Below are 27419 nucleotides of genomic sequence, written 5' to 3'. Positions count from 1 at the left end.
ATATCATTTTATTTTATTTTTTTTAATGATTTCTGATCATGTGGTATGTGCCATAGTTATGTAGTATGCATGATCTGTTTGTTGACGGAGCCGCAGCGCCTATGTTCAGATCGGGACCTGCACAATCCCTTACAGTATCCTGACATGAACATATAGATCACTCTAGCCCCTTACCACCCCTTTTTAATGGGCAACGGACAGCTACAGGCTTGCGATTGTTACGGTCAGAACGATTTCGGGGAAAATATCCTAATAAAAATATACTTTTTTTTCTTGAACATGGTTGGCATATCTGATGAACTGCTCAAACCATGATGATCTGATAGCATGGCAATTTATGAACTACATGTACATTTAGAAAACAAAGACAAATTATTTTAGGAAGGCCCCACATATGGAGGATCAGACATCCACATTTTATAGAGTTGCCAACGCTACTTTTTAACACTTTCAGGATTCTCTACAAGAGCTCGATGAGTACATCAGAGAAGAACAGCACCACGCCCACAACGGCAACATATCCAGCCTCCGATCGGAGATGGAGGAAATGAAACAGTCACATGAGAAGGAACTCAAGAAGGTCAACAGTGATTTGAAGGTGGTCCAGGAACTCTTAAAAGCAGTCCTGGACCAGCGGTCAGATCGAGGAGGCGGCGGGGGAGGTGGAGATGGAGGCATTCGTGAGTTTGAACTCTTAATATTCCCAAACTTGGCTCTGTAAAATGAAGGTTATCGATTGATCGTTGGGCTGATTTTTAAAGGGAAGTTCACACTGAAGAAAAATTTGTTGTAAAAATAGCAGAAAAATAATGAAAAATATTAGTGAAGCTAGGTTTCAGGACAATCCATTCAAGATTGAGAAAGTTATTAGAATTTTAAGTTTCTGATTTGTGACATCATAACCGAGCAGTTGCCCCATATGTTTTGTAATATAAAATGCATAAATTTCATTTTGTAATGGTTCGTGATGACTTATTTTTGTTTTCTCTTCAGGAACTGATGTGAAATAGTTCATCTATTGATATACTGATGTGAAATAGTTCATCTATTGATATACTGATGTGAAATAGTTCATCTATTGATATACTGAAGATACAGTAAAAATCAAAATTTTCTGAGAAAATGACATTTCATTGATTTTTTGCCATTCAATTTGTAGGAAAGCTGTTCGCATATGACGTCACAAATCAAATAATTAAAATTCTAACAACTTTTTTATTCATTGATGGGTTTTTCTCAAACCTTTGGCAATATTTTTAAATTATTTTTTGTGCTATTTTTACAATAAAATTTTTGTCAGGGTGAACTTCCCCTTTAAGACTGATTTCATTGATTTTTAGTGTATGATCCTTTGTAAACATCAGCCTCATGATCAGTATCAACCTTTTATGTTACCTGGTGCAGGAAACCTGTTGGTGTTGGGTTTTGGCATCAAGGGGGTGTTTCACAAAGATTTAAGTATGACTTAGAGTCGCACTTACTTGCTGACGCGTATATGATATGCAACGTGCAATCTTATATTGATCAATACGCAGTAGTGCACGTCCTCTTGGCATGATTCAACCAATGCGGTCACGCCTTTTATACCGCATGCAATTAGGCCTTTCAGTGCAACTCTAAGTCATACACTTACATCCTTGTGAAATACTTCCCAGGTGTTTTTTTTTTATCAGGGGCCTGTTACAGAAACTGTTGCATTTAAACAAAACTAACAAAAATCAAGCACAAGTCCTGAATACATGTGTATGATTGGCTCAAGACCAAGTTGCTTTTCATTTCTTGCATTGCATTTGATTCCATCTCTTTCTGCAACAGGCCCCAGTACAGCATCAAATATGAATTTTAGCTGGTTCTTAGATGAATCTCTCTAGGTCTTGAGTTGTCAATGTGATTTAGTTCACTTCTATGAAATAAAAAAAGAGGGATTTCATTCAGGAATGTCAAATATCATTTATCCTTCAGCTTGTGCTGTAATCATACAGTTGCAAACCTTTAGGTCAGACTGAAATAACCTGAGATTTTCAAGCTAATCAGTCACCTAATTCCTGCAATAATGATGAATAAAGTCATTAGCCTCTGTCTAAAGTTTAAATTACATGTGATGCATTTTGACCAATCATGATGCTTGAAATTATGTCCCTGTTTTATAATTGTTTTTATGGTAGGTACACTGCCTACACTTTCTACCCAAGAGCCACCGTGGAATGATCCCTCTGGTAACCAACGCAATGAGCCTCAGCCGATAATGGCCACTGGGAGTCCCCGCTTTGTTGGTAGGAGAGACACGGGAACTCCGAAGCCTCCACTCCTGGCTGAAGATATTATGGATGGTGGCCCATTAGGGTAAGTGTACAAATATCAAAGCTTTTGTAGAAACCCCTCAAATTGCATGTCACTGTCCTAATTCATTTCTAGATTGTGTGAATTTGTGTGTATTAAAACAGTCATTATATGCATGTGAATGGTGTCAATACAAGGAGTTTTACTTCATATATTGTCATATCATTGTTATCTTAACACCAGGGGCCCATTGCAGAAAGAGTTGCAATCAAATGCAACTCTAAAAATCGCGCGCAACTTGATTTTCAACCAATCAACAGCGCGCATTTTGGACTTGCGATTGATTTTTTGGCTTGCGTTTAAACGCAACTCTTTCTGCAACGGGCCCCAGAAGTGACAAAAGTCCCTTAAAAAATATATTTTGCTTTTCACTGTTGTTTACATGTAAAATGAAAATCATTACAGACCATTCTTGAAAAACGAGAAATAAATATTATTTAAACTGTGTTTTTATCATGTTCATTGTGTATCTATGGAAACACTAAAGATTTGCCCTTGTATTTTAATTTCCAAACAGAGCACCACCCAAGACACCAGACTTGAGTGTTGATGATATTGAAAGGTTTGTATGGCTTATTATTATTAGATCTTCATATTTATGATGGTAATAATAATGATAGTGCTTGATATTGTTATTACCAACATTATTGGTATCATTGTCACCATCATCATTAGTATTGTTATATTAATATCATTTTAATGTTATTGTATTAGTCTCTACTCTGATACCATGCATTGTTAATACAGACATGTTAGGTTTTTCAATTTCACAATGCACAGCTTTTACTGGAGCAGGGATGCCACATTTTAGACTAAAGTCTGAAAATTTTTGATATTTTCAATTTATATTCAGCCATAGAAAACGCCTTTTATATGTTGAATAGGGGTCATAGTAGATGATTCTCAGACTTTTTCATTAATTCTAAAAGTGGGATGTATCCCTGGTGAACCCTTTCTAGGCCGGGGTATTTTGAGAGATCATATGGCCTGCAATCGCGCTGAAAATTGGCATGCAGGTTTTCTTGGACATAATCTACAATATTGTATAGTAATTTATTGCATGCAAATTGCCATTAAGTCATTATGCTAATTTATGTGTAATTAGTATGCAAAATCATACTTTTTCCTCCTACTCCTTAAATGAAGCTCCAAATGTTCTAATTTTTGGTATAGAAACTCTTTTTGGTGTTCTTAGCAAATGAATGTGAAAAAAATTGCGATATCAAATCAATTTCTTGTGTATTATATTTTTTTTGCAATTTCTTATGTATTTCCTTGGTTTTTTGGACCTTTTGTTTTTCATTGTTTTTTTATGAACTTTGTTGAGGATTCTTTTGAGACCATAAACAGCATAAAATAAATCCATTTAGACCAGCAAAGCTAAAAATAATCATACATTTATGATTTTTGGTTGAAAACACAATTTGCATTGACTTTGTACACGAAATCATGTTTATGAGCAATCTTTGGTCCAAGACGCACTTACAAAATGTTGCATGATTTTGGAACCGCATACCCGGTTGTCCCAAAATTGTTCTCAAAAGATGCACAAGACGTGAAAGTAAAAAGTCAGCTAGCGGCGCGTTTAAAAAAAAATTAGCGGCGAAAAATATTGCGCGAATCGTCGAGGGGGGCCTCCAAGACCCCCCCCCCCCCCCCCGGCCTAGATAGTGTTAACAGGGGTGTGAGAGTTCAGATTTTTATCTGATTTCAGATTTTTTTGTTTTGAATTTCAGCTTATTTTTGGCCTTCCTCTGTACAAAAAATATGGGAGCTCTTTCTATTTCAGACTTTTTTAACACTCTTCAGCTTTTTTCAGATCTTTTTATTTGTGACCACTCACACCCCTGTGTTAAGAGGAAAAGATATTGCTATATTGTATTATAGTTCACTGGTGGAAAATCAATAACAGGATGTCAAAAGACAAAAGCACCTTCCTTTAGAGGGATGGAACATGCCTGTGCTTATTGATTTACCAAAAGTAGTTTGTTTTAACAATAGACAAATTATCATCTTGAATAGCGAGTGTTCTATTGTTCCATTTCCACTCAGCTGATAAAACAAACATAATCTGAAAACCAAAGATTGGAAAATAAAAGGATGTCGTATCCAACCCCACCATTTTAACTACATGCACTTTATAACTTTGTAGCACTCTCAAGATTTATGCATAGACAACTAAAAATATGAGAAACAGATAGCTAAAAAACAACCACACAGATTTAAAGTTATAACAAATCTCAAAATAATAATTAAAAAATAGAGGCAGCTTAGAAAAAGCTATATATTGCTATAAAATGTGGTATTGGTGCCCGGCAACCTCATATTGTCTTCAAACATTTTCTTATTTCTCATAAAGAACTTGTTCTTGTCAAAGGAATGTTGCCTCATATGTCATAAACTCTAAAATTAAGATTTTACTGAGAGTTGTCCTAAAACTGTTTACATTTTGAGGAATGAATTTTTAATAACCCACCGATGGTATGCAACAGTGGTATATGACAGGGATGTGTGTTTATCATTGTTATATTTCCTTTAATCATTTTCCAGCATAAGAACCTTTAAAAAGGAAAGCAAAAAACAGCGTAAGCTGAGACAACAACGGGAAGAATACCTCCAGCTGCAGCTGAACTCCTTTGATCAGCCGGGAGGGGCGAGGATACCAGGTCAAGGGTCGGTGAATAGGAAAGGGAAATCGGGAGTCCTCCCAGCAATAAGACAGGATGGTGATGAAGGAGATGAGGAAGCGCCCCCTGAGAGTCTGGTTGAGTTGGTTAGGATGCAACCTTCAGTGTTGGTGAGACTGCCTTCCAATGATTACAGATAATGCAAATGATGCACAGGTTATAATGTCGGGGGGTTCAAACATGCATATATTATCACTATGCCTGCATGACTCATAAAATACTGTAGATAGGAAAAGTATTTTTTTTTCTGGTTGAGATGGGATACAAGGTTTTTCATGGTGAATATTTATCTCAAAATGATCAACCTTTCTGACTCTATAATGGAGTGTTGCAAGAAACTTGCGATCAATTGTAAGTCTATTTTTGGTCCCTAAATCAATCACATGTCTTGTAGTTATTGCAAAGTAGTGATTGGTTGCTAATCTGCTCCTTGAAACAAGAAGTTTATATCTGATTTGCTGCAGCCAACGTTGATCTATCAGTTGTAAAATTGCAACAGAATATTTGCAATTGATCGCAAATATTTTCTTGCAACACTCCCTTAGGGGGTGTTGCAAGAAAATTAAAAAATTCCCCCTCCCCCTTTTTGCCTATTTATATGAACTAAGAACTGCAATCCGTGAAGTCTAGTTAGTATATCCATTCTTGTATATGAACTAGGAAGCATAAACAAACTATCATCTCTTTTTCCATTTGAGAAAGGTCATGCATGTAGATGAATATGAAATTAAACTTTCGTAAGTGTTACAGATTCATGAAGTCCCAATCGATCTAACTTTATAGGCAAAGTTACCCGTATATTTCCTGAAATTTCCAGGATAATTTGTTTCAACTTCAGCAATAACTTATTTCCGTTCCCTTTTTTTTCTTGCATGCAGTTTGATTCTGAGACACAAGGTGATACACCCAAATGCTGATGAAGTACATCTCTCCTTGTGATGTTCGCATCACAAAGACACATCACTCTTAACCCTGCCTACCTCTTCTAGCCCAACCTAACAATGTATCAAGGCCATGCACAATCGTGATAGTCACAAGAGGTTGAACTCATTGATCTGAAGTCCAGTTTAATAGGCCATGGTCTATCTCTATGCAAAAATTATGGAATGCTGAAAATTTTAATATTTTGTTTACGTTATGTTTCTTATCTTTATTTTTTCCCCAGTGTTTTAGTGGGAATAAATATAGTTAAGCTATTATTCCCATAATTGAGCATCAATTGTGCTGACAGTTAGAACCTGCACTGTTTACTATAGATTTGTGTCACAATTGGCTATTTGTATTTAAACTACAACTTTAAACCAGAGTTTGAATTAAAACCCGAGATCTGGGCCCCGTCTTACAAAGAGTTACGATTGATCCAATCAATCGTAACTCTATGGAAATCCATCAGTGTCATATTTTTTTGTACAGGAAATTTGCAAAGTGTCCTTTGTAAACAAAGGAGAACACACCAAATTGTCAAAAAATCAATGCATTTATAAATATACATTCATATCTAGATTTATTTTTGAAGAAACGTGCATTTTATATGTTGACTTTGCAGGCTTTCCATAGTTGCAATTGATCCGATCGATCGCAATTCTTTGTAAGACGGCCCGCAGAATACGTGCCTAGGTAATCGATAGTAATATGAAGGTGGTCCACAAATTCTTTGAAAAGCAGTTCCTATATTTCTGCCTCTTTGAGCTTGAGACACCAGGTGATACAGCCTTAGCTGATGAAGTACATGTACCTACATGTAAGTATGTTATCATGGCTTGAAAACACATCACCCTCAATCATTCCTACCTCTTCCAGCCCAATCTAAGAATACATTCACTGTCACTTTAAAACATTCCCTTTTTTTTTTCATGGACTACTTTCCACAACCTACTGCACAAATCTGTATTATTGGATAAGCCTTATTATATTTTGGATCAAAAATTTATCCTCCGGTCATTGGCTAAAAGAGCTTCACGTGATTATGTGTATTTTCAACTATTTTGGAATGTTGGCAGCTAGGCATACTATTTGAGAAAATTACGTCATTTTTATGACGTCATTTCCCCAAATAGTAAAACTATTTGGGGAAATGACGTCACGGCGCCATACGCCTGATGCGCGTGATATCAAAATCACCAACATTCAGCGGGGTATACGAGAGCTCGAGTGCTTACCATGGGCGATACTCGCGACGTCGCGGCTACGTTTTTAGACTACAGTTTCTGCTTTGACTTTTTCAGACATTTTCATTGACTATTAAAACTTGGATTTCATTAAAATTGGGTATGATTTTTAAAAAGAGCATAAGACCATGATAGTGACAAGAGAGGATAAAAGGTAAGCCATTATTCTGTTTTTTCCTTTTGTTAAAATTTTTGATCCAAAATATAAAACAAATATACTCTGCCATAATTTCGAGTTTCTGGTTAAAACTATGGGCCTCGGTGCCTCCAATAGTACCATTCACTTCGGGGCTGCGCCCCTCAGTGAATAGTACTATTCTGGAGTCACCTCTTGCCCATAGTTTTAACCAGAAACTCTCAAGGCAAAGTATATTTGTATAATATTGCAGTGAATGAGGATTTCCAGGGCTCTTTTTAAATTTAGTTTGGAATATAAAGCATATAATCACCTCTTGATTTCATGTGATAGGGCAAACTATAACTTCTGGAGGGATCTGGTTGCTCTCGCCATCTTTCCTCAGCTTCGCTTCTGAAAGACAGCTACATTCGGCTTGCTTCAAAAGCGATATATTGCCTGTCACCTTCGCCAAAAGTGATTATTTGTTTATTATTGTTTTTGCTACAGATCACAGTGTATGTCAAATTTTTAATGTAATAGCATTGACATGCTGCTTAGCAATGCTACTTGTCAATTAGTTTATTATTATTTGTTATACTTTCTTCTTAATTCTTACAAACCAAATACTTTTTACAGTGCTATGAATGTTTTTCTTTGAAGAATTATTTAATACACCCAAAGACAATGCCAGTGCACATTTTTATGGAACATCATTTAATGATTTTGTGTAGATTTGATTTGTAAATGTCAAGATACCAATATTTAAAAATTCTGCTATAAATTGACATCTCAGGTGAAATATTTTTATAGAGAAAGCATATTGTATTTTATGTGGCTTCACCAATTTGAATGGGATCGTCATATTTTTTTTTTTTTTAGATTATGATTTGGTAATTTCAATTCAAAGGGTGCATAGATATAGGCAATTCTTTCTTTTTTATTAGAAGCTTTTAATATATCTACACAGGTTAGAATTGTTAATGATAAAAAAAAAATCCCAACTTGAAATAAAACATTCCTGTCCTCTTAATTAATGGAAAGTAGGTTTTGATTTTTTTCATATAGTTCAGTTTACTTTAATCAATTCAAATTGACATGACCATAAACCTGGTATTTATGGAAATCAGTTGTGATTACCTTAAATCAGTCATAACTTTGAGTGTGTGTGATGCATATTATATATGATGACTTTTGTCTCACCTGCATAGCAGAGTGAGACTATAGGCGCCGCTTTTCCGACGGCGACGGCGGCGGCGGCGGCGTCAACACCAAATCTTAACCTGAGGTTAAGTTTTTGAAATGACAGCATAACTTAGAAAGTATATGGACCTAGTTCATGAAACTTGGCCATATGGTTAATCAAGTATTACTGAACATCCTGCCTGAGTTTCATGTCACATGACCAAGGTCAAAGGTCATTTAGGGTCAATGAACTTAGACCATGTTGGGGGAATCAACATCAAAATCTTAACCTAAGGTTAAGTTTTTGAAATGTCATCATAAATTAGAAAATATATGGACCTAGTTCATGAAACTTATACATAAGGTTAATCAAGTATCACTGAACATCCTGCATGAGTTTCACGACACATGACCAAGGTCAAAGGTAATTTAGGGTCAATGAACTTTGGCCGAATTGGGGGTATCTGTTGAATTACCATCATAACTTTGACAGTTTATGGATCTGATTCATGAAACTTGGACATAATAGTAATCAAGTATTACTTAACATCCTGTGCAAGTTTCAGGTCACATGATCAAGGTCAAAGGTCATTTAGGGTCAATGAACTTTAGCCAAATTGGGGTATTTGTTGAATTACAGCCATAAATTTGAAAGTGTGTTGGTCTAGTTCATAAAACTTGGACATAAGAGTAATCAAGTATCACTGAACATCCTGTGCGAGTTTCAGGTCACATGATCAAGGTCAAAGGTCATGTAAGGTCAAAGAACTTTGGCCACGTTGGGGGTATTTTTTGAATTGCCATCATATCTCTATACATGTAAGTGTATTGGTCTAATTCATAAAACGTGGAAATACGAGTAACCAAGTATCACTGAACATCTTGTGCGAGTTATAGTAGTTTTCAAAATCAGCACTGCTGCTATATTGAATCGCGTGATGCAGGTGAGACGGCCAGAGGCATTCCACTTGTTTTTTGTAGAGCCCAAAATCATCATAGAATTATTTGCAAGTTTAATGTTTGATTTTTTTTTCCACAGCTCTCTCCATTGTTAAGTGTGAAAAATATATCTTTGTTGAAACTATAGTGTTGGATAATAATAAATAACGAGGAAAGCTGAGAAATTATATATTTTAGGATTATGAGAAAAGGGGGACCTTCTTTCACCTTGAGAGATTTCTGTACATGTATACAGATATTGTTTTCAGACGATAAAGTGGTTGTCATCATCGCCATAAATCTAATAAAAAAAAGGCTTTTGTTTAAATGTCAAAATTCTATTAATATTATTTTTAAGGTACAATATTTTAAAAGCCCACTGGTAGTATGCAAACGAGTTTTGTGTTATTTCCTTTTGTGTTTTTACAAAGAATAATATATTTTTAAGTACATTTATTTTGTCAAAGAACCTCAATTCTAATTTTTGTTTTAAATATTATTTGAAGACTTGGGGGAAAACGATTCAGAAAGATTCAGAATGGAGCCTAGGTTGTTATTTCCTCTCACACACCCCGTAACCTAACCTAGCATATCGTGAAATAGAATGATTAGCTTTGGTCAGCCAATTCCTAGCTGATATTGCAACTTAGAGTTGCAATTAAATGCTGATGCATACATGATATGCAATGCGTAATCTTATTGATCAATATGCAGCAATGCGCGTCCTCTTAGTCTTAGCATGATCTGACCAATACAGTGATGTCTTTTATACAGCACGCAACTCGGCATTTAAGTGCAATTCTAAGTCATACTTATTTGTGAAACACCCCCCGTTTATTTATATTGTATCAAATACTGTGCCATTCCAGGACCCTGTGTCACAAAATCTGACATCAATCACCAGTTAGATGCTCTTGTTTCAAGCTATGTTATTTCATTCGATTGGCCGATACGATAAATGTCAGTGATAGTCTTTTGAAATGTGATCCAACTTTGCCTGGAATATTCTTACTAATAGGGTTAATGTGTTAATTATGAACAAAGTTTTGATTTTATTGTTGTTTGCTGTTCGTGCTCTAGAAATACTTATGTGTATAGTATAAATACAATCATGTGATAATGTATTGCTCTCCAAAAAATGATATTTTATTATGTCCTTGTAAAAAATACACTATTCTTATATCAACTATTTATTATTAAGCATATAACAAAATTGATGTTAATGTTTTGTTTTTTCTTATTTTCTTAAGAACTGATTTTTCTATTTCACCTTGACTGCTGATGTAAATATTATTTGCATTTTCCTGTGTGTGAATGTCATCTGTATTAAATGTATCTAAAATTCTATTGTACATTAAACTTGATACCATACAATGCGTTTTTTGTCTTGCTTGTTTATGGATACTGGATCAATTGCTTAAGAATTCAGTTCATTTGTTTTCCATTAAAAACTGTAATAAAATAAATACATACAAAATTTACCAGCAATTGTAAGTAGCCCCCCCCCCCCTCCCCGAAAGCTTATACTACAATGACAGGGCCCTTTAGAAAAATAGCTACCAAACAAATTCTCATTTAATGAAAGCGCGAATCTAGTCAAAAGACAATATTATCTGCAAACTTACTGCATACAAGTAAACCCCATGCAGACCCAGAAGGAAAAACCAGTTCCACTGGACCAGTTAGACCAGTAGAATTTTAACTGGTAACTCTGGAAATTGGAACATCGGTTTACTGGTCTAACTGGTCATACTGGTCCAGTTAAAAATTAAACTGGTCTTGAATTACTGTAATTTTATACTGGTCTTTTTTCTGGTGGTTGTTACTGGTCTCACTGGTCTTCATACTGGTATCCAATTCAAGCTGGTCTTTACTGGTATTTTCTACTGGTCCTCGAACTGGTCGAACTGGTCCTCGTACTGGTCTTACTGGATCAATTTATTACATGCATTTGGTTTGTTATATACCATGGTCAGTGGAATGTGATGGAAAAGATGGTTAGTAAATTAATGTTTCTGCTGTTATTTTAAATGTGATATATGAAATTACACGTTTTCATTGTGGATTAGTTCACACACTTATTTGGAAAGTTTTTAAACAACAATGAGTGCCATTGCAAGGATATTCCATCCTAAATCCTGATTTTTCTTTTTAAAATAGGAAATATGCAAATGAGGTAAACCACGTGATCAGCATCATGCAGAATTACTGGTATTACTGGTCTTGACCAGTTCAATTTCAAACAATGAATTACTTTAGACCAGTTGACTATATCAGAGGAATATATCTTGCTTTGATCTTAATCATAATTAAAGGAAATAATTATTTTAATGATAATGTTAATACTTGAAAATTATGATAATGTTAATAATAATAATTACAATATCAATAACAACGATAACAGTAATAAGAATGATAACAACAATGATCATAATAATCATAATGATAATAATTATGATAATTATAAGAAGAATGATGATAACAATGATAACGATAATAACTTTCTCTGAATTGCAAGATTCATATTCCATAATTCGTCAAATGATCCGACTTGAAATAAAGTCATTATTTATTGGACCAGTAACACCAGTTTGATGAAAAAACAATTTAACTGGTATTACTACTTTGCTTCAACTGGAATGCAATTGTTTGAACTGGTCTCCAGTTGATTTTTACTGGTCCAGTAAAAATATACTGGAAACCAGTAAAATTCTACTGGAAACCAGTAAAAATTCTTACTGGTCTTACTGGTTTTTCCTTCTGGGGAACACTGCAAAATGTGAATGAAGAACACGAAAGGAGAGATCATGAGAGAGAGAGAAAAGTGAGTGAAAGAGAGAGGAGAGAGGGTTTTACCATGAATGAACTCTTTGTGCGCTGGACCATGAACCCATCTGTACTGAATGATTTTCAGGAGGGAAACAATGCATTGTTTGTTGAGTGTGAAATGCGAAGTTCGCACGGCACCGAGTGTGCATTGGTGCGAAGTACGCGTGGAAAGGGTTAACATTCGCTGATTTAGCTTAGCCAAGAAAAATTGAATGTGCTCCCTCTTTTTTTTTCATATTTGATCTTTGCACCCCCTATATCAGAATCATGAATTCAGCACTACTGCTATATATAGGCTTATAGTTAACTTTTTCATCCCAAGGTAGGTTTGAAATCTCAATTTTTTAATAATAGAATTTGTAACCAGAAAAATGAATTATATTTTTGTATGCGTATGATATAGGTATGTTTAATAGTCTGCCGACCATAGCTGAGATAAATTGGAAATGAATTAATTCATGCATTATTAATTCAGGCTGGAAGGGTTTTAAGCAAGCAAATGAAAATGGTGTTGGCCCTCTCGGTTTTTTTTTTCCTGGAAGATGCGATATTCCTTGTTGAAACGATTATTTTTTTCCTTTGTGATTTTGTCAAGAAATGTTACCGTACAAGCTTGTGCCAAGGAATGTCTCTGTGAAAGTGTCCTTGATTTTCGTCATTTTAATAATTTAGAAACTGATTGTAAGTATTTTTTTGTTTTTATAGTTTGCATATTTAATCATCAGATCTTTTTAAGTAGAATTTAAAGTTTGCAGATTTTTGTTTGTCTCACATTTCTGAGCCGACTAGCTCACTAAAACACTAGCTCATGAGCTGCAGCGGCCTGGCCTGGGTCTGGGACAGTCTGACTCAACGATGCCGCAAACATGAGCTCCCCCAGCGCATCGGCGGATTCTTCGCGCTATCCGCTGCGGAGCGATAATCTGCTGGGCCGTGCCGGGGCCAGTTTATTAACACCGGCGTCCATAATCATCATGACCATGGTTACTTCTTCTTCTTCTTCTGGAAACAGAACAGGCCACCGTCTCATGTACAGGAAAATTGAACTTTGAAGGCACGGCGCATGCAAAATTGCAACAAACTCCCGCAAATTTCATAAGACTAGGCACTTCAGGTGAAAATTAGGAAAGGCTGCCGGCTGTTCCACTTCCAGCATATTTGATGGGCTCACAATGTCAATGAGGCTCAATATCTACAAAACTGTTTGAATTGTCAAATTCCGATATCTAGAAGTCGAGTTATTGTCATCTTTGTGATGAAAAAACAGGCCTTTTTGTGGACAAAAGAAGATTGCGAAATCTTATTATTCTCTTTGTTTTGGGCATGGCACATTTATAATACATAACATAGCTTATGGGGAATTGTACAAGCTTTTTATTTAAATCTTAAAGTACTCAGATTGATTTGACATATTGGCATATGATTTCTTTGGTTCAAGGGCAACTACCCCTGGACGATAACCCCCCACCCCCACCCACCCTGGACAATTCCCCCCCCCCCCCCCGGACAACTACACTGTACCCCTATCCAAAAATCTACACCTAACCTAACCCTATTTCGGGGGTAATTGCCCTGTGGTAGGTTTGTGCACAGGGTAAACATGACTTGATATTGATTTTCTTTGCTTGAACATTAGAAATTAAGTTTTCAATGAATATAATTTGTAATCAAAGAAAGAGAATTAAAATAATAATCTTAGGATTTGTAGAAAAAAATAAAAACAGATTGATTTCAATTGTCTATTATCTCATTATTGTCTTGTTATTATGGTCTCAATAAAATTGTTGATTTTATTATTGTCTCATCATCGTTTCATTATTGTCCCAATTAGAATTATGATTATAATAATTATTATTATGATAATTATTTTTGTTTCATTAATATTATTTTCTAAATAATTATTACAATTATAATTACTATCATAGTAATTATTGTTATAATTATTTCATAATAATAATTATTATTGAAATAATAATTATAAGGCCTATAATTATAATTATGATTATTTTTATGATTATAATTATAATTATAATAATTTTTATAATAATAATAATTATTGATGACTTATCAATATTACTGTCTCAGTAATTATTACAAGTACAATTACTTTCATTATAATTGTTATCATTATAATTATTTTATAATTATTATTATTGTAATAATAGTTATTTGTCTCAATAATTATAAGGCCTTTAATTATAATTATGATTATTTTTATAATCATAATAATTTTTATAATAATAATTATTGACCTTTCAATATTACTGTCTCAGTAATTATTAAAATTATAATTACTTTCATTATAATTGTTATCATTATAATTATTTTATAATAATTAGTATTATTGTAATAATAGTTATTATTGTCTCATTAATTATAAGGCCTATAATTATAATTACTATAATTGTAATTGTTTCTACAATTATATTTATTTTAATTATAAACATTATTATTATAATGATTATTATTGATATCTCATTAATATTAATATCTCAGTAATTATTACAATTCAAAGTACATCATTATAATTGTTATTACAATTATTTTGTTATAATAATGATTACTGTAATAATTATTATTGTCAATAAATACTAGAATTGATGTCTCAATTATTACAATTATAATTATTATCATTATAATTATAATTGTTATCATTATAATCATAATAATTATAATTGTCTCAATGTTTATTGTCTCATATTATTAATGTCTCATCATCACTGTTAATTGCCTCATTATTGTCTTCTCTTACTTTTTCATAATATCTTCAAATTAATAATTAACACCATAACAAAGGTCCATAAATCAGATATCAAATTCATGAAACACATCTCATGTATGTAAACCTATTTCTAAATTAAATTCATGCAAGGAGCTTTCTGTGCCATTCAAAAATACGACTTTCATTAACAATACCATATTCTAGACATTCAGACGCATTCCAACAAAAAATCACATATCAAACAAAATTCTTGAAGTTTACTTGCAGTTTTGCTCTTAATACTTATTTCACACGAATTCTACAAAATTATTTTCAAAATAACAATTTGATTTTCATAATTAACACAGCTCAAATCGTAATTTAAAAAAAAATATACAACGGCTGAAACATACTGTGTCTGAATACCAAGACTAATCTCAGGCCCAACGCAGTGGGGATGACGTCACTCACAGCTGTTCGTATACGCTCAAAACAACCCTGCTCGATCGGCCGAGTCAGATTCACAAACACCTCATGACACTCAAAACTGAAGCTCATATTCGCAAACTCTCTACGGACCAAATTTGATTAGAATTTCACAAAATGTTCTCAAATATACAATTTTATTACTGACCGAGTTTACAAGGGATCCGATGATTACAAGAAGGTGATTTCAAGCAAAGAAAAATAAATACCTGAATATTAGGTCCTTCCCTCGCATGAAGGTAAGTTAGACTCCGTCTTGTATATTTCCGATGTTTACCGAAGATGTACGAAGCAACCGCGGGAATTTTTGACCAATCAAAATCAGCGGAATAAAGGAAGAAACTGACTCTGTCTTTTCGAGCAATGCCGAATGCAACTCCAGCGCTCGGCCAAAGTGCCGAGCGGAGCGAACTGTGTGTGTTAGATAGGCGCTCGCCATTCACTGCAATGCAAAAATCTACGTGTAGCGCTGTGTCCGCGCGATCGCCCGCCCGACTGAAGTGCCTAATAAGACTAGAGTAGAGTAGAGTCAGTACCGGTACTCAGTAGATCCTCCTCCGAAACTTACCGAACGATGTGAAGTCAATTCCCCCATGATGAATATCCTTCAAATAGCGTCATTTAAGCGTTGATTTTTCTTCTCGTTGACAAAATACGGAGCGAGCTTACATTTCCCAAATTTTTCGTCTAATTAGCTATTTTAGGGACAGTGATTTTCACGGAAAGGGCCTCTTGAAACGGAAAGTGGCATTTCAAACTGAAAATCACGGAAAACCTATTTTTCCTCAAAATACACAGAACAGCAACAGAAATTTTCCAAATTCTCAACAAAATATGAATATTAAATGGCCACAAAACCCCAGAAAACACGATCCCACTTCGCTACAATCATGACAATTCACACATTGTGTCTTTGTGACTGCACTTGATATCATCACACTCGATCGTACCCCAAGCCCGTACCCGGCCGGCCAGGCGGGCGCCGTGTTGGGCTTCACATGCACACATCGTTCGAACAACACGGTTGTGTGTTGCTGCCCTCTATGTTCGAAGATGTAACAGCAGTTACAGCACGATATCAAGGTCTTAAAATCCAAAATGGCGGGTAGGCGAAAGTTGTTGACTGCTGATAACGATGTCCAAAAAACCCCCCAATTTATCGATGAAATTTCATTTGACCATAAAATAATGCTTATGACAATGTGAAGGTGAGGATGTATTCATGTTAAATGCGTTTGTCAAAATATTTTGTGCACCCGCATAGATCCGATTAGAACGGATTCTATTTCGTTGTTGGTACAGTGGCAGATACAAATTTTGACCAGCGCGAGTGTTGTGATATTTAGGGACAGTGATTTTCCGTTTCTAAAAATTGCCTTTTCCGTTTGAAGAAAAATCTTAAATTCCGTTTCAGCATGTCTGAGAACGGAAATTCCGTTTCCCCATAGACTTTGTGTACACGAAATTGTGACAATTCCGTTTACATAGAAAACCAATACGCAATGAGTAGCGCGATGTCAAAATGCTAGCGCTGGTCAAAATTTGCATCTACCAATGTTCTAACATCGCTCTAAAATCCATTTTAATCGAAGAGATTTGAGCTCAAAAACTATTTAAAGAAACATAATCAACATTAATAGATCCTCACCTTTCATATTAGCATTATTTTATGGTAACATGGGATTTTATTGCTGATTTGGGGACTTTTCGGACATCGTTTTGAGCAGTCGACGACTTCCGCCTATCCGCCATTTTGGATTTGTTGAATCACCGTGATCATTGTATTATGACCGAACGCAGAGGGCAGCAACACACGGCCGTATTCTGCCTTATATGCGGACGTCAGTGTAAACTAATTTAGATCTATACGATCGAGTGTAGTTACGATGTGTTGATTGTCATGATTGTTGTTGCAAATTGAGATCGTGTTTTTTTCAGTTGATATTCGTATTTTGTTGAGGATTTGGGATTAATTTCTGATGATATTTTGTGCATTTTGAGAAAAAACAAGTTTTCCGTGATTTTCCGTTTGAAAGCCACTTTCCGTTTCAAAAGGCCGATTCCGTGAATTCCGTCCGTTTTCTGCGATCGCGGAAAATCACTGTCCCTAGATATTGCTATTCAATGGGTTAACGGAATTGTCAAATTTTTTTGTACACAAAGTCTATGGGGAAACGGAATTTCCGTTTTCTGGCATGCTGAAACGGAATTTAAGATTTTTTTTCAAACGGAAAAGGCAATTTTTTAAAACGGAAAATCACTGTCCCTACTAAAGAGGGCGCGCGATTTATCTTCATATCAAAGACACTACAAGGGAAAGACTAGGCACAAAAACTATGCTGTTGCATGTCTATGGTCTATATTATGTTCCACTTTATATGTTTGTCATTTTGCCTCCGACGAAGATTCTGCTAGGATCAAAATCTTGACTCTCTAAAGACTATTTTACCCGTAAATCGATGCAAAGCATTATGCGAAGACTTTGGTGGAACGTTAATTAACAAACGAATGGTAGCACTTGCGGGCTTCGTTCAAGGTACATAGAATTTTCTATATTTTTTGTTTAATTTGTCATCGCTTTAATATTTTCAAAAAAGTATTATCGTTTTTTAAGTTATTGCATTTTAAGCAGTTCAAGGCCCTGTCTGACTTTTTTTCTTTTTTTTTTGTTTACACACAAACACAAACTCACCGAACCATTGGAAGAACATCTTAAGTATTGGAAACCCTTAGAATAATTCTAAAAAAAATAAATGGTAACACAAAAGTTTATTATAATCGGTTATGAAATGAATAAACCTTACATGTACTTTGTGCTCATTCTTTGTTACAGTTACTTATTGGCATTTAATGGTATATTTCGTGAAAGATGCCTGGTAAACTGCGGGTTCGGATCGTGGCAGCAAGGGAGCTGCCTGTCATGGACAGAGCAAGTGACCTTGCTGATGCTTTTGCGGAGGTAAGTGGGTGGCCAGATCTAGCCATGTTTAACACAATACCATTTCAGGGGCCGTATTAAATTATTTGAATTACACAATAGTCGGCCTCTCAAGATTAATGTGTCTAATCAGAAGCCTGTCTTACAAAAGAGTAGATATGATTGATCCAATCAATCTCAACTATGGAAATCCATTGATGTCATAATTTTATATAAAAAAAAATTTGCACAATGTCCTTTGTAAACAAAGAGTAGCACACTGACTTTTCAAGAAATCAATGAATGTACGAATTTACAGCATATCTAGAAAAATATTTTAAGCAAACATGCATCTTAGGTGTTGATGTTGCTGGCTTTCTATAGTTATGATTGATTGGATCAATCGCAATTCTTTGCAAGACGGAGCCCTGGTTAGATCCGCACTAGGTACAAGTATTTATAGTAACAGTAATCAAGGGAGCTTGTCCTGAAAAGGTTTGAACAGTGGATGCTCTCAGCCAGTCGGTTGCAAGGATTTGCAGTAACTTATTACAATAGCAATTAAAAACCAGTGACTCTTTGTTTCATGAAGTACTCTCCATAAAGTTCATGATTCCCTTCTCTTTTTTAGAGAGATCAAAGGGAGTTTTAAAATTTGATTATTGTTTTAAATATGCATTAGTTTTTTAAAGTGTTCTTTGTATCATTAAAACAATACTAACCAATACAGTAGGAAGGGGAGTGGGGTGTTACAATTGACTTTTAGCAGTGTTTTGTATCTAAACTTTCACACATAGTTTCTTGAGCACCTTACACAGTGGATATGTTTGCTATTTTATAAATGGACAACAAATTATGCCAAAATTCAGCATTGGGTCTATAATGTCATTGCTATTATGTGTAGAGCTGAATAAAAGCAGTTTCATGCAATTTTTAAAATAATTTTAAAGGATCATACCGTGTTATTCAGTAGAAAAAACTTTAAATACTGTGGACCTCAGGCAGGAGACAGTGGTTGACCTTTTGAATATATAGAGAAGATGCATCATTAGGCCTACATGTGTATACTTTTTGTCATTGAGAAAAGGTTTGGGACAGGTCCATATTTTCTCTTCAAATTGGCAGTGCCATAGTTTGTCTATTTTATTACTGAATGCTATGTAACATGTATATTTTATGTACAGTAAGTCTTAAAATTGCAACTTCATCCTCTCATTCTGGTCTGTTTTTTTTTCACCTTTACAGGTGCGCTTTGGTCAAAGCACATACAAAACAGATGTCTATCCAAAATCGCTAAACCCCCAGTGGAATTCTGAATGGTTCAAATTTGAGGTTTGTGTGAAGCTGTATTATAATTCGATAAACTCTTACAGTTTGATACAAAAAACAAGATATTCCAAGTTTGTGGTTGATGTAATTTATCTGGAAAATAAGTTGTTTTTATGCTGAATGGAAAAAAAAAATCCCCACTGTTTTTTTTTTTTACAATGGGAGTGCATATCTATAGATCAGTTTGAAAAATTATCAATTTTGTGGAATTGTAATCTAAACTGAACAGACTTGATTTTGATCTTAATAAAAATGATGGACTATCTGACTTGGCGCCCAAGGGTGTGGGGAGGGGGGGGGGGTCACCAAGAGTTACGTCTGAATTCAAGTCATGTTAAGTGTAAAACACAAATTTCACATGTGATCTCATTGATTAATATGCATTAACATGCTACTGCTTATTTTACTTTTGACCATCATGATGATGTGTCCTTTGATGAATGACATTTTTACCTATTCTGATTTGAATTGAATAACATTTTTTCTGATTTTTATACATCCCCCCCCGGTGTCACAGGTTGACGATGAAGAGCTCCAGGATGAACCCTTGCAAATTAGGTAATTTCCTTAAAAATTTGGTGTATCTTAAAGTTAATAATAATAATAATAATAATAATACAGGTATATTTACCCAGGGAAGCCGCTTCAGTTCCGAAAACTGTTCTCCCAGCGGGCCCTGCTATTATTATTACCCCGGCTTTAGCTGGGCTACCTAGGCGCTCAAAGCATTGAAGGAGTTGAAGGAATTGAAGTTAAGAGAAAGTACTTGCAGCCAGCAAAGAATTATTCCATGAGAAGGCCTTTATAATCAAGTTAAATTTTCACTTTGTCAGCGTAGATCTAGCTCTGCTACATTATTACATATGAACCTAACTGAAATATTGGCTGAAAAACGCTCACACAGAGGAGACTCAACAACACAGATTAGCCAATATGTGGGACAGTGTATTGTTATCGCTTGGAGAAAAAAAAATGGGCATTTGGCGGGAATGCCATTTTTTTTCATTTGTCAGCATTTACAGAGTCATTTGGCACAAATTCTCATTTATGCATACAACACTTTGGTGGTCATTTTAGTATGTTCAAACTATTTTTCAGCTTGTTACACAACTGATCTTTACAGAAACCTGGTTTTCCATTGTGTAAATCAGGTTGTTTGATGTGTTTTTCTTTTTCATTTTTCCATATTCCCTTTTTTCCCCTGGGAGGGGGGGGGGGCAAAATTTGATGTTTATTTCCATTTTGCAACATTTCATATTTGACTATGTAAGCAACCTTTCAGCTCATTGCATAGATTTTTTCTCTGATTTAATAACCATCATGATCAGTTTTTATTTCCAGAGTGAAAGAAAAATAGTGTCAATAATTCTAGTATCTGGTGCGATTTCCAACCGATAAAGAAAGATGTAAAGTCGTAGGTATGAAAGAAAATTACTTTTTAAGCATGGAATTCAAATAGGTTCACTGCAGTTTTTTATGTCATTCTTATTTTCATGTATATTCCTTTTACAGGGTGATGGATCATGACACATACAGTGCACACGATGCGATAGGAAAGGTCAGAAAAGTATATTTAAAATAAGATTTAGATTACAGCTGCATGATATTCCAATGATAATATGAAGATATTGTGACACTGAAACCCTTACTATTATTGATATGATATTGGGTTTTTGAAATGACACAGTATCTTCTCTCATTATATGCATGTTGATACTGTTCAGTAATTAAAGCTACAGACTGTCAATAGGAAAATCCTCAAGCCCAAGTAATGTATTTAAGATATGGCAATTATAACAGGTCTAATCCTTTTATGCAGTGTAGAGGTTATAAAAAGCATCACCTCCTTGCATAGATTCAACGCAATTTACACATACATATCTTAAAGCAGATACGAACCGATAGCGCCATCTTGAGTCCTCAACTACTCATACCTGGCCAGTTTCCTAACCCATAATGCTAGTGTAGTCTAGTAATACAGACCCACTTGAATGATAACATGCTAAATAACTTCATGTACTCAATACATTTATACCACAATAATTATGTTACCAAGTAGCAAAACAATTACTTTTCCTCTCAAAACATTTCAGTTTCTCTATACAAATACAATTATAGGTAATTTTATTCTCGGTAGTATTAGTAGATATCTGAAAAAGTACATTTTAAGACTATGTATTTATAACACACAGTCAATGCGAGACCACTCCCCCTTTAAGACTTGACTTATTTTTTTCCATCCGGGGCCCATTATACAAAATATGGTTATTAATCATTTAGTTGATTTGGATGATTGATTACACATTATGATCAGCACAATCAGTTGTATACATCAGTATTGTCAACAATCGCTATGGTTTGCATTATGGCACATAATTATCATGACAATTGCCCTTGATTTATATTCATGAAATTATTGCACACTGCCATTACATGAATTTGGCAATAATTAGAGAGAGCAAGACTACCAACTGACATCATTTACATCTTCCTTCCGCAGGTGTACATTGACCTAAATCCCCTACTGTGGAAGGACAGCGTCTCGGATATCGCTGGCTGGCTGCCCATCTATGATACAATGCACGGTATAAGAGGGGAGATTTACATCATAGTCAAGGTGGATCTTATCGAGGATGTCAACAGGTTCAGACAGTCATCCGTCGGAGTCCATTTCTTTAATTGTGAGTTCGCCTTGTAGCATCCGTGTGACAAATTTGATCTAAAAAATGTGTCTTAAAAAATTTGGTCTTAAAAATTGTGCGAGGCTTGGAAGGAAAAAAGTTTTGAAACGTTGCGGCGCAGTCTTTTTGCATTACAGATTTATAATTTAAAAAATGTTGAGGGGGGATAAGAGTTTCGCAAACTTTATGAAGTAATGATCAAGCACATTGAAAATCCCTTACACAGATAAGCACATATGGGAATGTGCACTATTATACCAGGGTGGTCAGTTTGAGATTGTTAGCACAAAAAGTAATACAATTAATGTTTAAAACCAACTATATGTCGATTCCCATTTACTTTAATGAGTCAAGAAATGATTCATTTGATGTGTTTGTTTGTGTTTTATTCTTTCAACAGCAAGTACAATGCCATCAGGTTACATAGTGACCGCAATCCATGGCTTTGTGGAGGAACTCGTGGTCAATGATGATCCAGAACATCAGGTAGGCCTTGAAGTTTATTCCCACAATCCCCCTACCCCTCCTATTTGTATGGTAGGGGGTCCAAAAGCTATGCACCACTCATCGCGCATGCAATTTCAATGGCAAAATGCGCACTCTGTGTGTGGAACGGTCACGAACGATTCCGGTTCAGTTTTTCTACAGAGGCTGCAATAAATCACTAAATGCAGAGAAAACCAGCAACTGGTTGGAATTTTAGAGTTATATTCACTTTAATTCTATATTTTCCTATGATAATATGAACACACAGTATTTTAAAAATTGGGGCACAGAAAATACTATTTCTTTGCATGATAAATCGAGTGCGTAGCTTTAGGACCCCTTCTACTTCGGGCGGCGAAATCAAGAGTTGTTCAAAAAACACGGCAGGAATTTTGTATTAGTGAGTTTTGTGATATTTTCTTCTTGGTTAAGGATCTGTAGAATGTTTACCACAAATTAGTGAAAGATAATTTGTTCAAATATTAATATTGGTATAGTTTTTATCGTTTATATTATAAGTGCATAGCTTTAGGTTCCCCCATCATACATCTATAGCCACGTTGAGATATGATATAAAGTATGTGACCAGGCACTTCAAAACCAACAGTAAACCATTTGGGGAGGTTCCCTGTTAGCTGCTTAAATTACGATTTGTTCTTCAAACAGTAAAAATGAAAAAAAATAGCTTATCTTAAAGAGTAATTCCTGTTCTTCTGTCAAAATTTGAAGTTGTAAAGCTGAATTATAGATGAGACACAAGAGGGGCTTCTTTACCCCATTTTGGGGGTTTATTTCCAATTGGTCTACTTGCCAATTCGTCCACTCACCATTTTGTCTAATAACCAGTTTGTCCAATAGCCATTTAGTCCATATACCATTTGGTCTAATTTGACTTGGTATTAATTGGGCGAAATGGATGAAAAGAAAATGAGTTTTGGACCAACTGGTTATGAGACGAAATAGTAATAGACGAACTGGTGATTAGACGTATTGACTATTGGACCAAATGGTTGTTAATGGATGGAATGGCATTAGACTAAATGAAGGTAGACCATGTGATGAGTGGACAAGTTGTCAATAGATGAATCAGCAATATACCTTTTTCTGACTGCATGGAAGTCTCAGAGATAACATGTGTACATAGATATCATGCTTGAGTGAACGCCAAGTTTCAGATCTTGTTTTCTCCTTATTGTTGTTGTTTTTTTTTTTTTTTTTAAGCTCTCAATGAAGTTCTTTTACATTCAATCAAGTACATGCACCTATGTGGGAAATCAAGTTTGAAGAGTTATATAACATTTTAAAGCTTCGGGTATGCTTCAAGATGAGTTAAAATCTAAAAATATATGTTGGCAACGTATTGTTATGAAAATGAAAATCCCCCTCTTCAATGTTCAAAGTTTATTCATATCAACATTTCAACATTATCATACATCAACAACTCAATACAAACAATAACGAAACCATAATGAAATGCATAAATAATTAAATAACAATAAGAAAGTACTAGAAGTATTCTTGTAGTTGGTTATAAAATAATGACTAACCAAGAAAATGAGAGATGTGGATATGAAGGAGCCATAAGTGAAAGCAAAGCTCGTTGGTTGAAGGCTCCTTTTGTTGGATAGTTATGATTTGATGCATTTTTTAACCATTCAAGATGTTGGAAATATGCATGAATGATATGAAATAAGTAAAATGTTTAATACTTGAATATGAAAAATTCAACTTTTCAGTGGATAGATATCATTTGAGCCAATCATGATGTTGGAAAATAACATGTATGATATAAAATAAGTAAAAATCTTTAATACTTGAAAATGAACACATTCTTGTTCAGTGGATAGATATGATTCGATCACCAAGAGTCTCCAATGAAGCTAGGCAGAGGCTGTTCTCTAAGCTATCGGGTGAGCTTTAAAGAAAGATTGGACTCAAAGTCTTGGAAACAGTGGAATATGATTTGATGCGCTTTGAACCAATCACAATGTTGGAAACATACATGAATGATTTAAAATAAGTAAAAATGTTTAATACTTGAAAAAAAAAATCTTTTTCAGTGGATAGATATGATTCGATCACCAAGAGCCTCCAACGAAGCTAGGCAGAGGCTGTTCTCAAAGCTTTCTGGTGAACTTCAAAGAAAGATTGGACTCAAAGTCTTGGAATCAGAGGGAAATGCCGTTCTAGGGTAAGATCTTCTATACAAATCATACAACATGTCATGTTTTATTATTTGTTACCAGCCACCACAAACTAATATAAACATGTCGGCCCGAATTCACAAAGATGGATTTTAAAGCCGTCGGTTGAACCCATGGTTTATGCAGATTTCCTGTATAAATCACGCTTATTTTCCGCATATATTAAAAAATGTTCAATGCTGATGTGCGCTTTTTTTAAAGTGCGCCACATTGACGCCTGTTGCCATGATTAGGTATTACTCTATTTTATTCATGCGTCCACTGTTTGAAGAGTGGACTCATTAGTTCAAAAGAGTGGACTCATGAATAAAATAGCGTAGATAACCACAGCAACAGGCGTCAATTTGGCGCACTATGACAAAAGCGCGCATCAGCATTGGAAAATTTTTAACATTCGCGGTAAATAAGCGTAATTTATACAGGAAGTCTGCATAAACAATGGGTTTCAACCTGCTATTTTTTAATGCTCATTGCATTTAGACATAATAGCCCTAGTAATAGTGAAGCTCCCAATGTAATGTATGTGGCACTCAGGCAAATTTAGAATCCACAGGATTCTTTTCAAATTCATTTATTTCACATCCCTTAAAAAAAAAAAAAATGAAAAAAAGATACAATACATAGAGGTAAATATCAATAAAATGATTCCAAAATTAAGTAAAGTAAAACAACAATTACAATTGTAACAAACAATCGACAAAACAAAAAAATACATAAGGTAATGAATGGGATATGATTGGGTAGCAAAAAGCCATTGGCCTATATTTATCATGGCTACTCCCTGATTATGTTCATTACTGATAATAGACAAAATCTTCCAATCAACATTTTGGGGTACTCTTTTTGATGATATGATGTGAATCATTTTTGTTTTGTTGATTTTCCTTTTATGTTTGTTTTTGTTTTTAAGGGGAGGTTGGTACGACAGGTATTTCAGAGATAATATTATTTAAATGATTATGATAAATATCAAAATTATTTTTCTATTTTCCTATGCATAATGATTCATGCATGCAAGTGATTAATTATGGTCCTAGATGGGAAATTATATATATATTTTTTTTCTGCAAAAGGTATTGGCAGTGCTTTGACCTGGAAGGAGAGTCAGGGGTAGTTGTCAGAGGAATAGGTACCATGGCAACCATACAAACAGCCAAACTACCCCCACCACCACCGACAAGCCCACCCAAAGATGGACCAAGAGAGTAAGTTTTGTTTCATGTTCAGGCCTGCCAACTACTCATTTTTTCCATTTATTTAAAGGAGAATTAAACCTTTGGAACAAGATAGCTTGTGTGAAAACAGAAAAATCAAAGAAACAGATCAATGAAAGTTTGATAAAAATTTGACAAATAATGAGAAAGTTATGAGCATTTGAATATTGTGATCACTAATGCTATGGAGATCCTCAATTTGGCAATGCAACAAAGATGTGTGATGTCACTTGTGAACAACTCTCCCTATTACTTTAGTATATATTTCACTTAAATTGCCTCTTTTATCACATCTATCAGTAGATTATGTGTTCTTTCTATAGGAGGGCATGTAATACAGATTTTTAAAGAATACATCATGGATAAAGAGTTTATATCACCATAAGAAAAGGCAAAAAGAGACATTTTTAGGGTATTTCATAGTCCATCAAAGGGAAAGTTGTTCACATGTGTCATCATACATCCTTGTCGCATTGCCAATAGGAGGATCTCCATAGCATTAGTGATTGCAATGTTCAAATGCTCATAACTTTCTCATTATTTGTCTGATTTTTGTCAAACTTTCTTTGTTCTTATTCTTTGATTTTTCTCTTTCCACACAAGCCTACTTGTTCCAAAGGTTTCATTCCCCTTAAAGCCCATGTACATGTATGTATTTCTGTGGTGGGGTATGGGTGTATAGAGTAATGTAATTTTTATATATTTTCATACATGTATATAATTCTTATATTTTCTCAATGTTCAAATATAAGAATGCTAAACTCATCTTAATTTAAAAAAAGTGAGGGAGACACACCTGACATAGAGCAGAAAAATTTGCACGGCACGATAAGATCTCTTTTTTTTTCATTTTCAAAATGTTGGCAGTCCTGCATGTTGTACCTCTTCTTAGTTTACAGGTCTACCTGCAAGCTCACTAGATCTTTACGGGGCATTGCAAGAAACTTGTGATCAATTGCAAGTCTATTTTTGGTCCCTAAATTATTCATATGTCTTAATACAATTAGTTGTAAATTTATGATTGATTACTGATCTACTTTTTGCAACAAGGAGTGTAATCTGATTTGCTATGTAAGCTAAAATTGATATATCAATTGTAAAATTGTAACAGAATATTTGCAATTGGTTGCAAATATTT

The 27419-nt window shown here is 34.7% G+C and overlaps 2 protein-coding genes across 5 annotated transcripts in view; both read left to right on the top strand.

Annotated features, from left to right (window-relative positions):
* The window catches only part of LOC129280131 (transient receptor potential cation channel subfamily A member 1-like), a 37239-nt gene extending 26428 nt beyond the window's left edge, over window positions 1-10811 (top strand). For both annotated transcript variants that reach the window (XM_064111988.1, XM_064111987.1), the window contains 5 exons: window positions 455-680; window positions 2166-2343; window positions 2858-2902; window positions 4891-5137; window positions 5906-10811. In XM_064111988.1, coding sequence (XP_063968058.1) covers window positions 455-680; window positions 2166-2343; window positions 2858-2902; window positions 4891-5137; window positions 5906-5944 — 735 coding nt within the window. In that variant the 3' untranslated portion in view covers window positions 5945-10811. The remainder of the gene's footprint in view (window positions 1-454; window positions 681-2165; window positions 2344-2857; window positions 2903-4890; window positions 5138-5905) is intronic.
* A 2035-nt stretch (window positions 10812-12846) lies between these two features.
* The window catches only part of LOC129280133 (C2 domain-containing protein 5-like), a 47730-nt gene continuing 33157 nt past the window's right edge, over window positions 12847-27419 (top strand). For all 3 annotated transcript variants that reach the window (XR_010296347.1, XM_064112555.1, XM_064112554.1), the window contains exons 1-9: window positions 12847-12944; window positions 18284-18409; window positions 19613-19699; window positions 20214-20254; window positions 21209-21254; window positions 22197-22377; window positions 22778-22863; window positions 24924-25054; window positions 26141-26272. Coding sequence is in view for 2 of the 3 variants with exons in the window: in XM_064112555.1 (XP_063968625.1) it covers window positions 18320-18409; window positions 19613-19699; window positions 20214-20254; window positions 21209-21254; window positions 22197-22377; window positions 22778-22863; window positions 24924-25054; window positions 26141-26272 (794 nt within the window). In the remaining variant the exon portion in view is untranslated. The remainder of the gene's footprint in view (window positions 12945-18283; window positions 18410-19612; window positions 19700-20213; window positions 20255-21208; window positions 21255-22196; window positions 22378-22777; window positions 22864-24923; window positions 25055-26140; window positions 26273-27419) is intronic.

Source organism: Lytechinus pictus, chromosome 17, assembly GCF_037042905.1.
Source record: "Lytechinus pictus isolate F3 Inbred chromosome 17, Lp3.0, whole genome shotgun sequence".
Lineage (NCBI taxonomy): Eukaryota > Metazoa > Echinodermata > Echinoidea > Temnopleuroida > Toxopneustidae > Lytechinus > Lytechinus pictus.
This window is presented reverse-complemented; position numbering and strand designations above follow the sequence as displayed.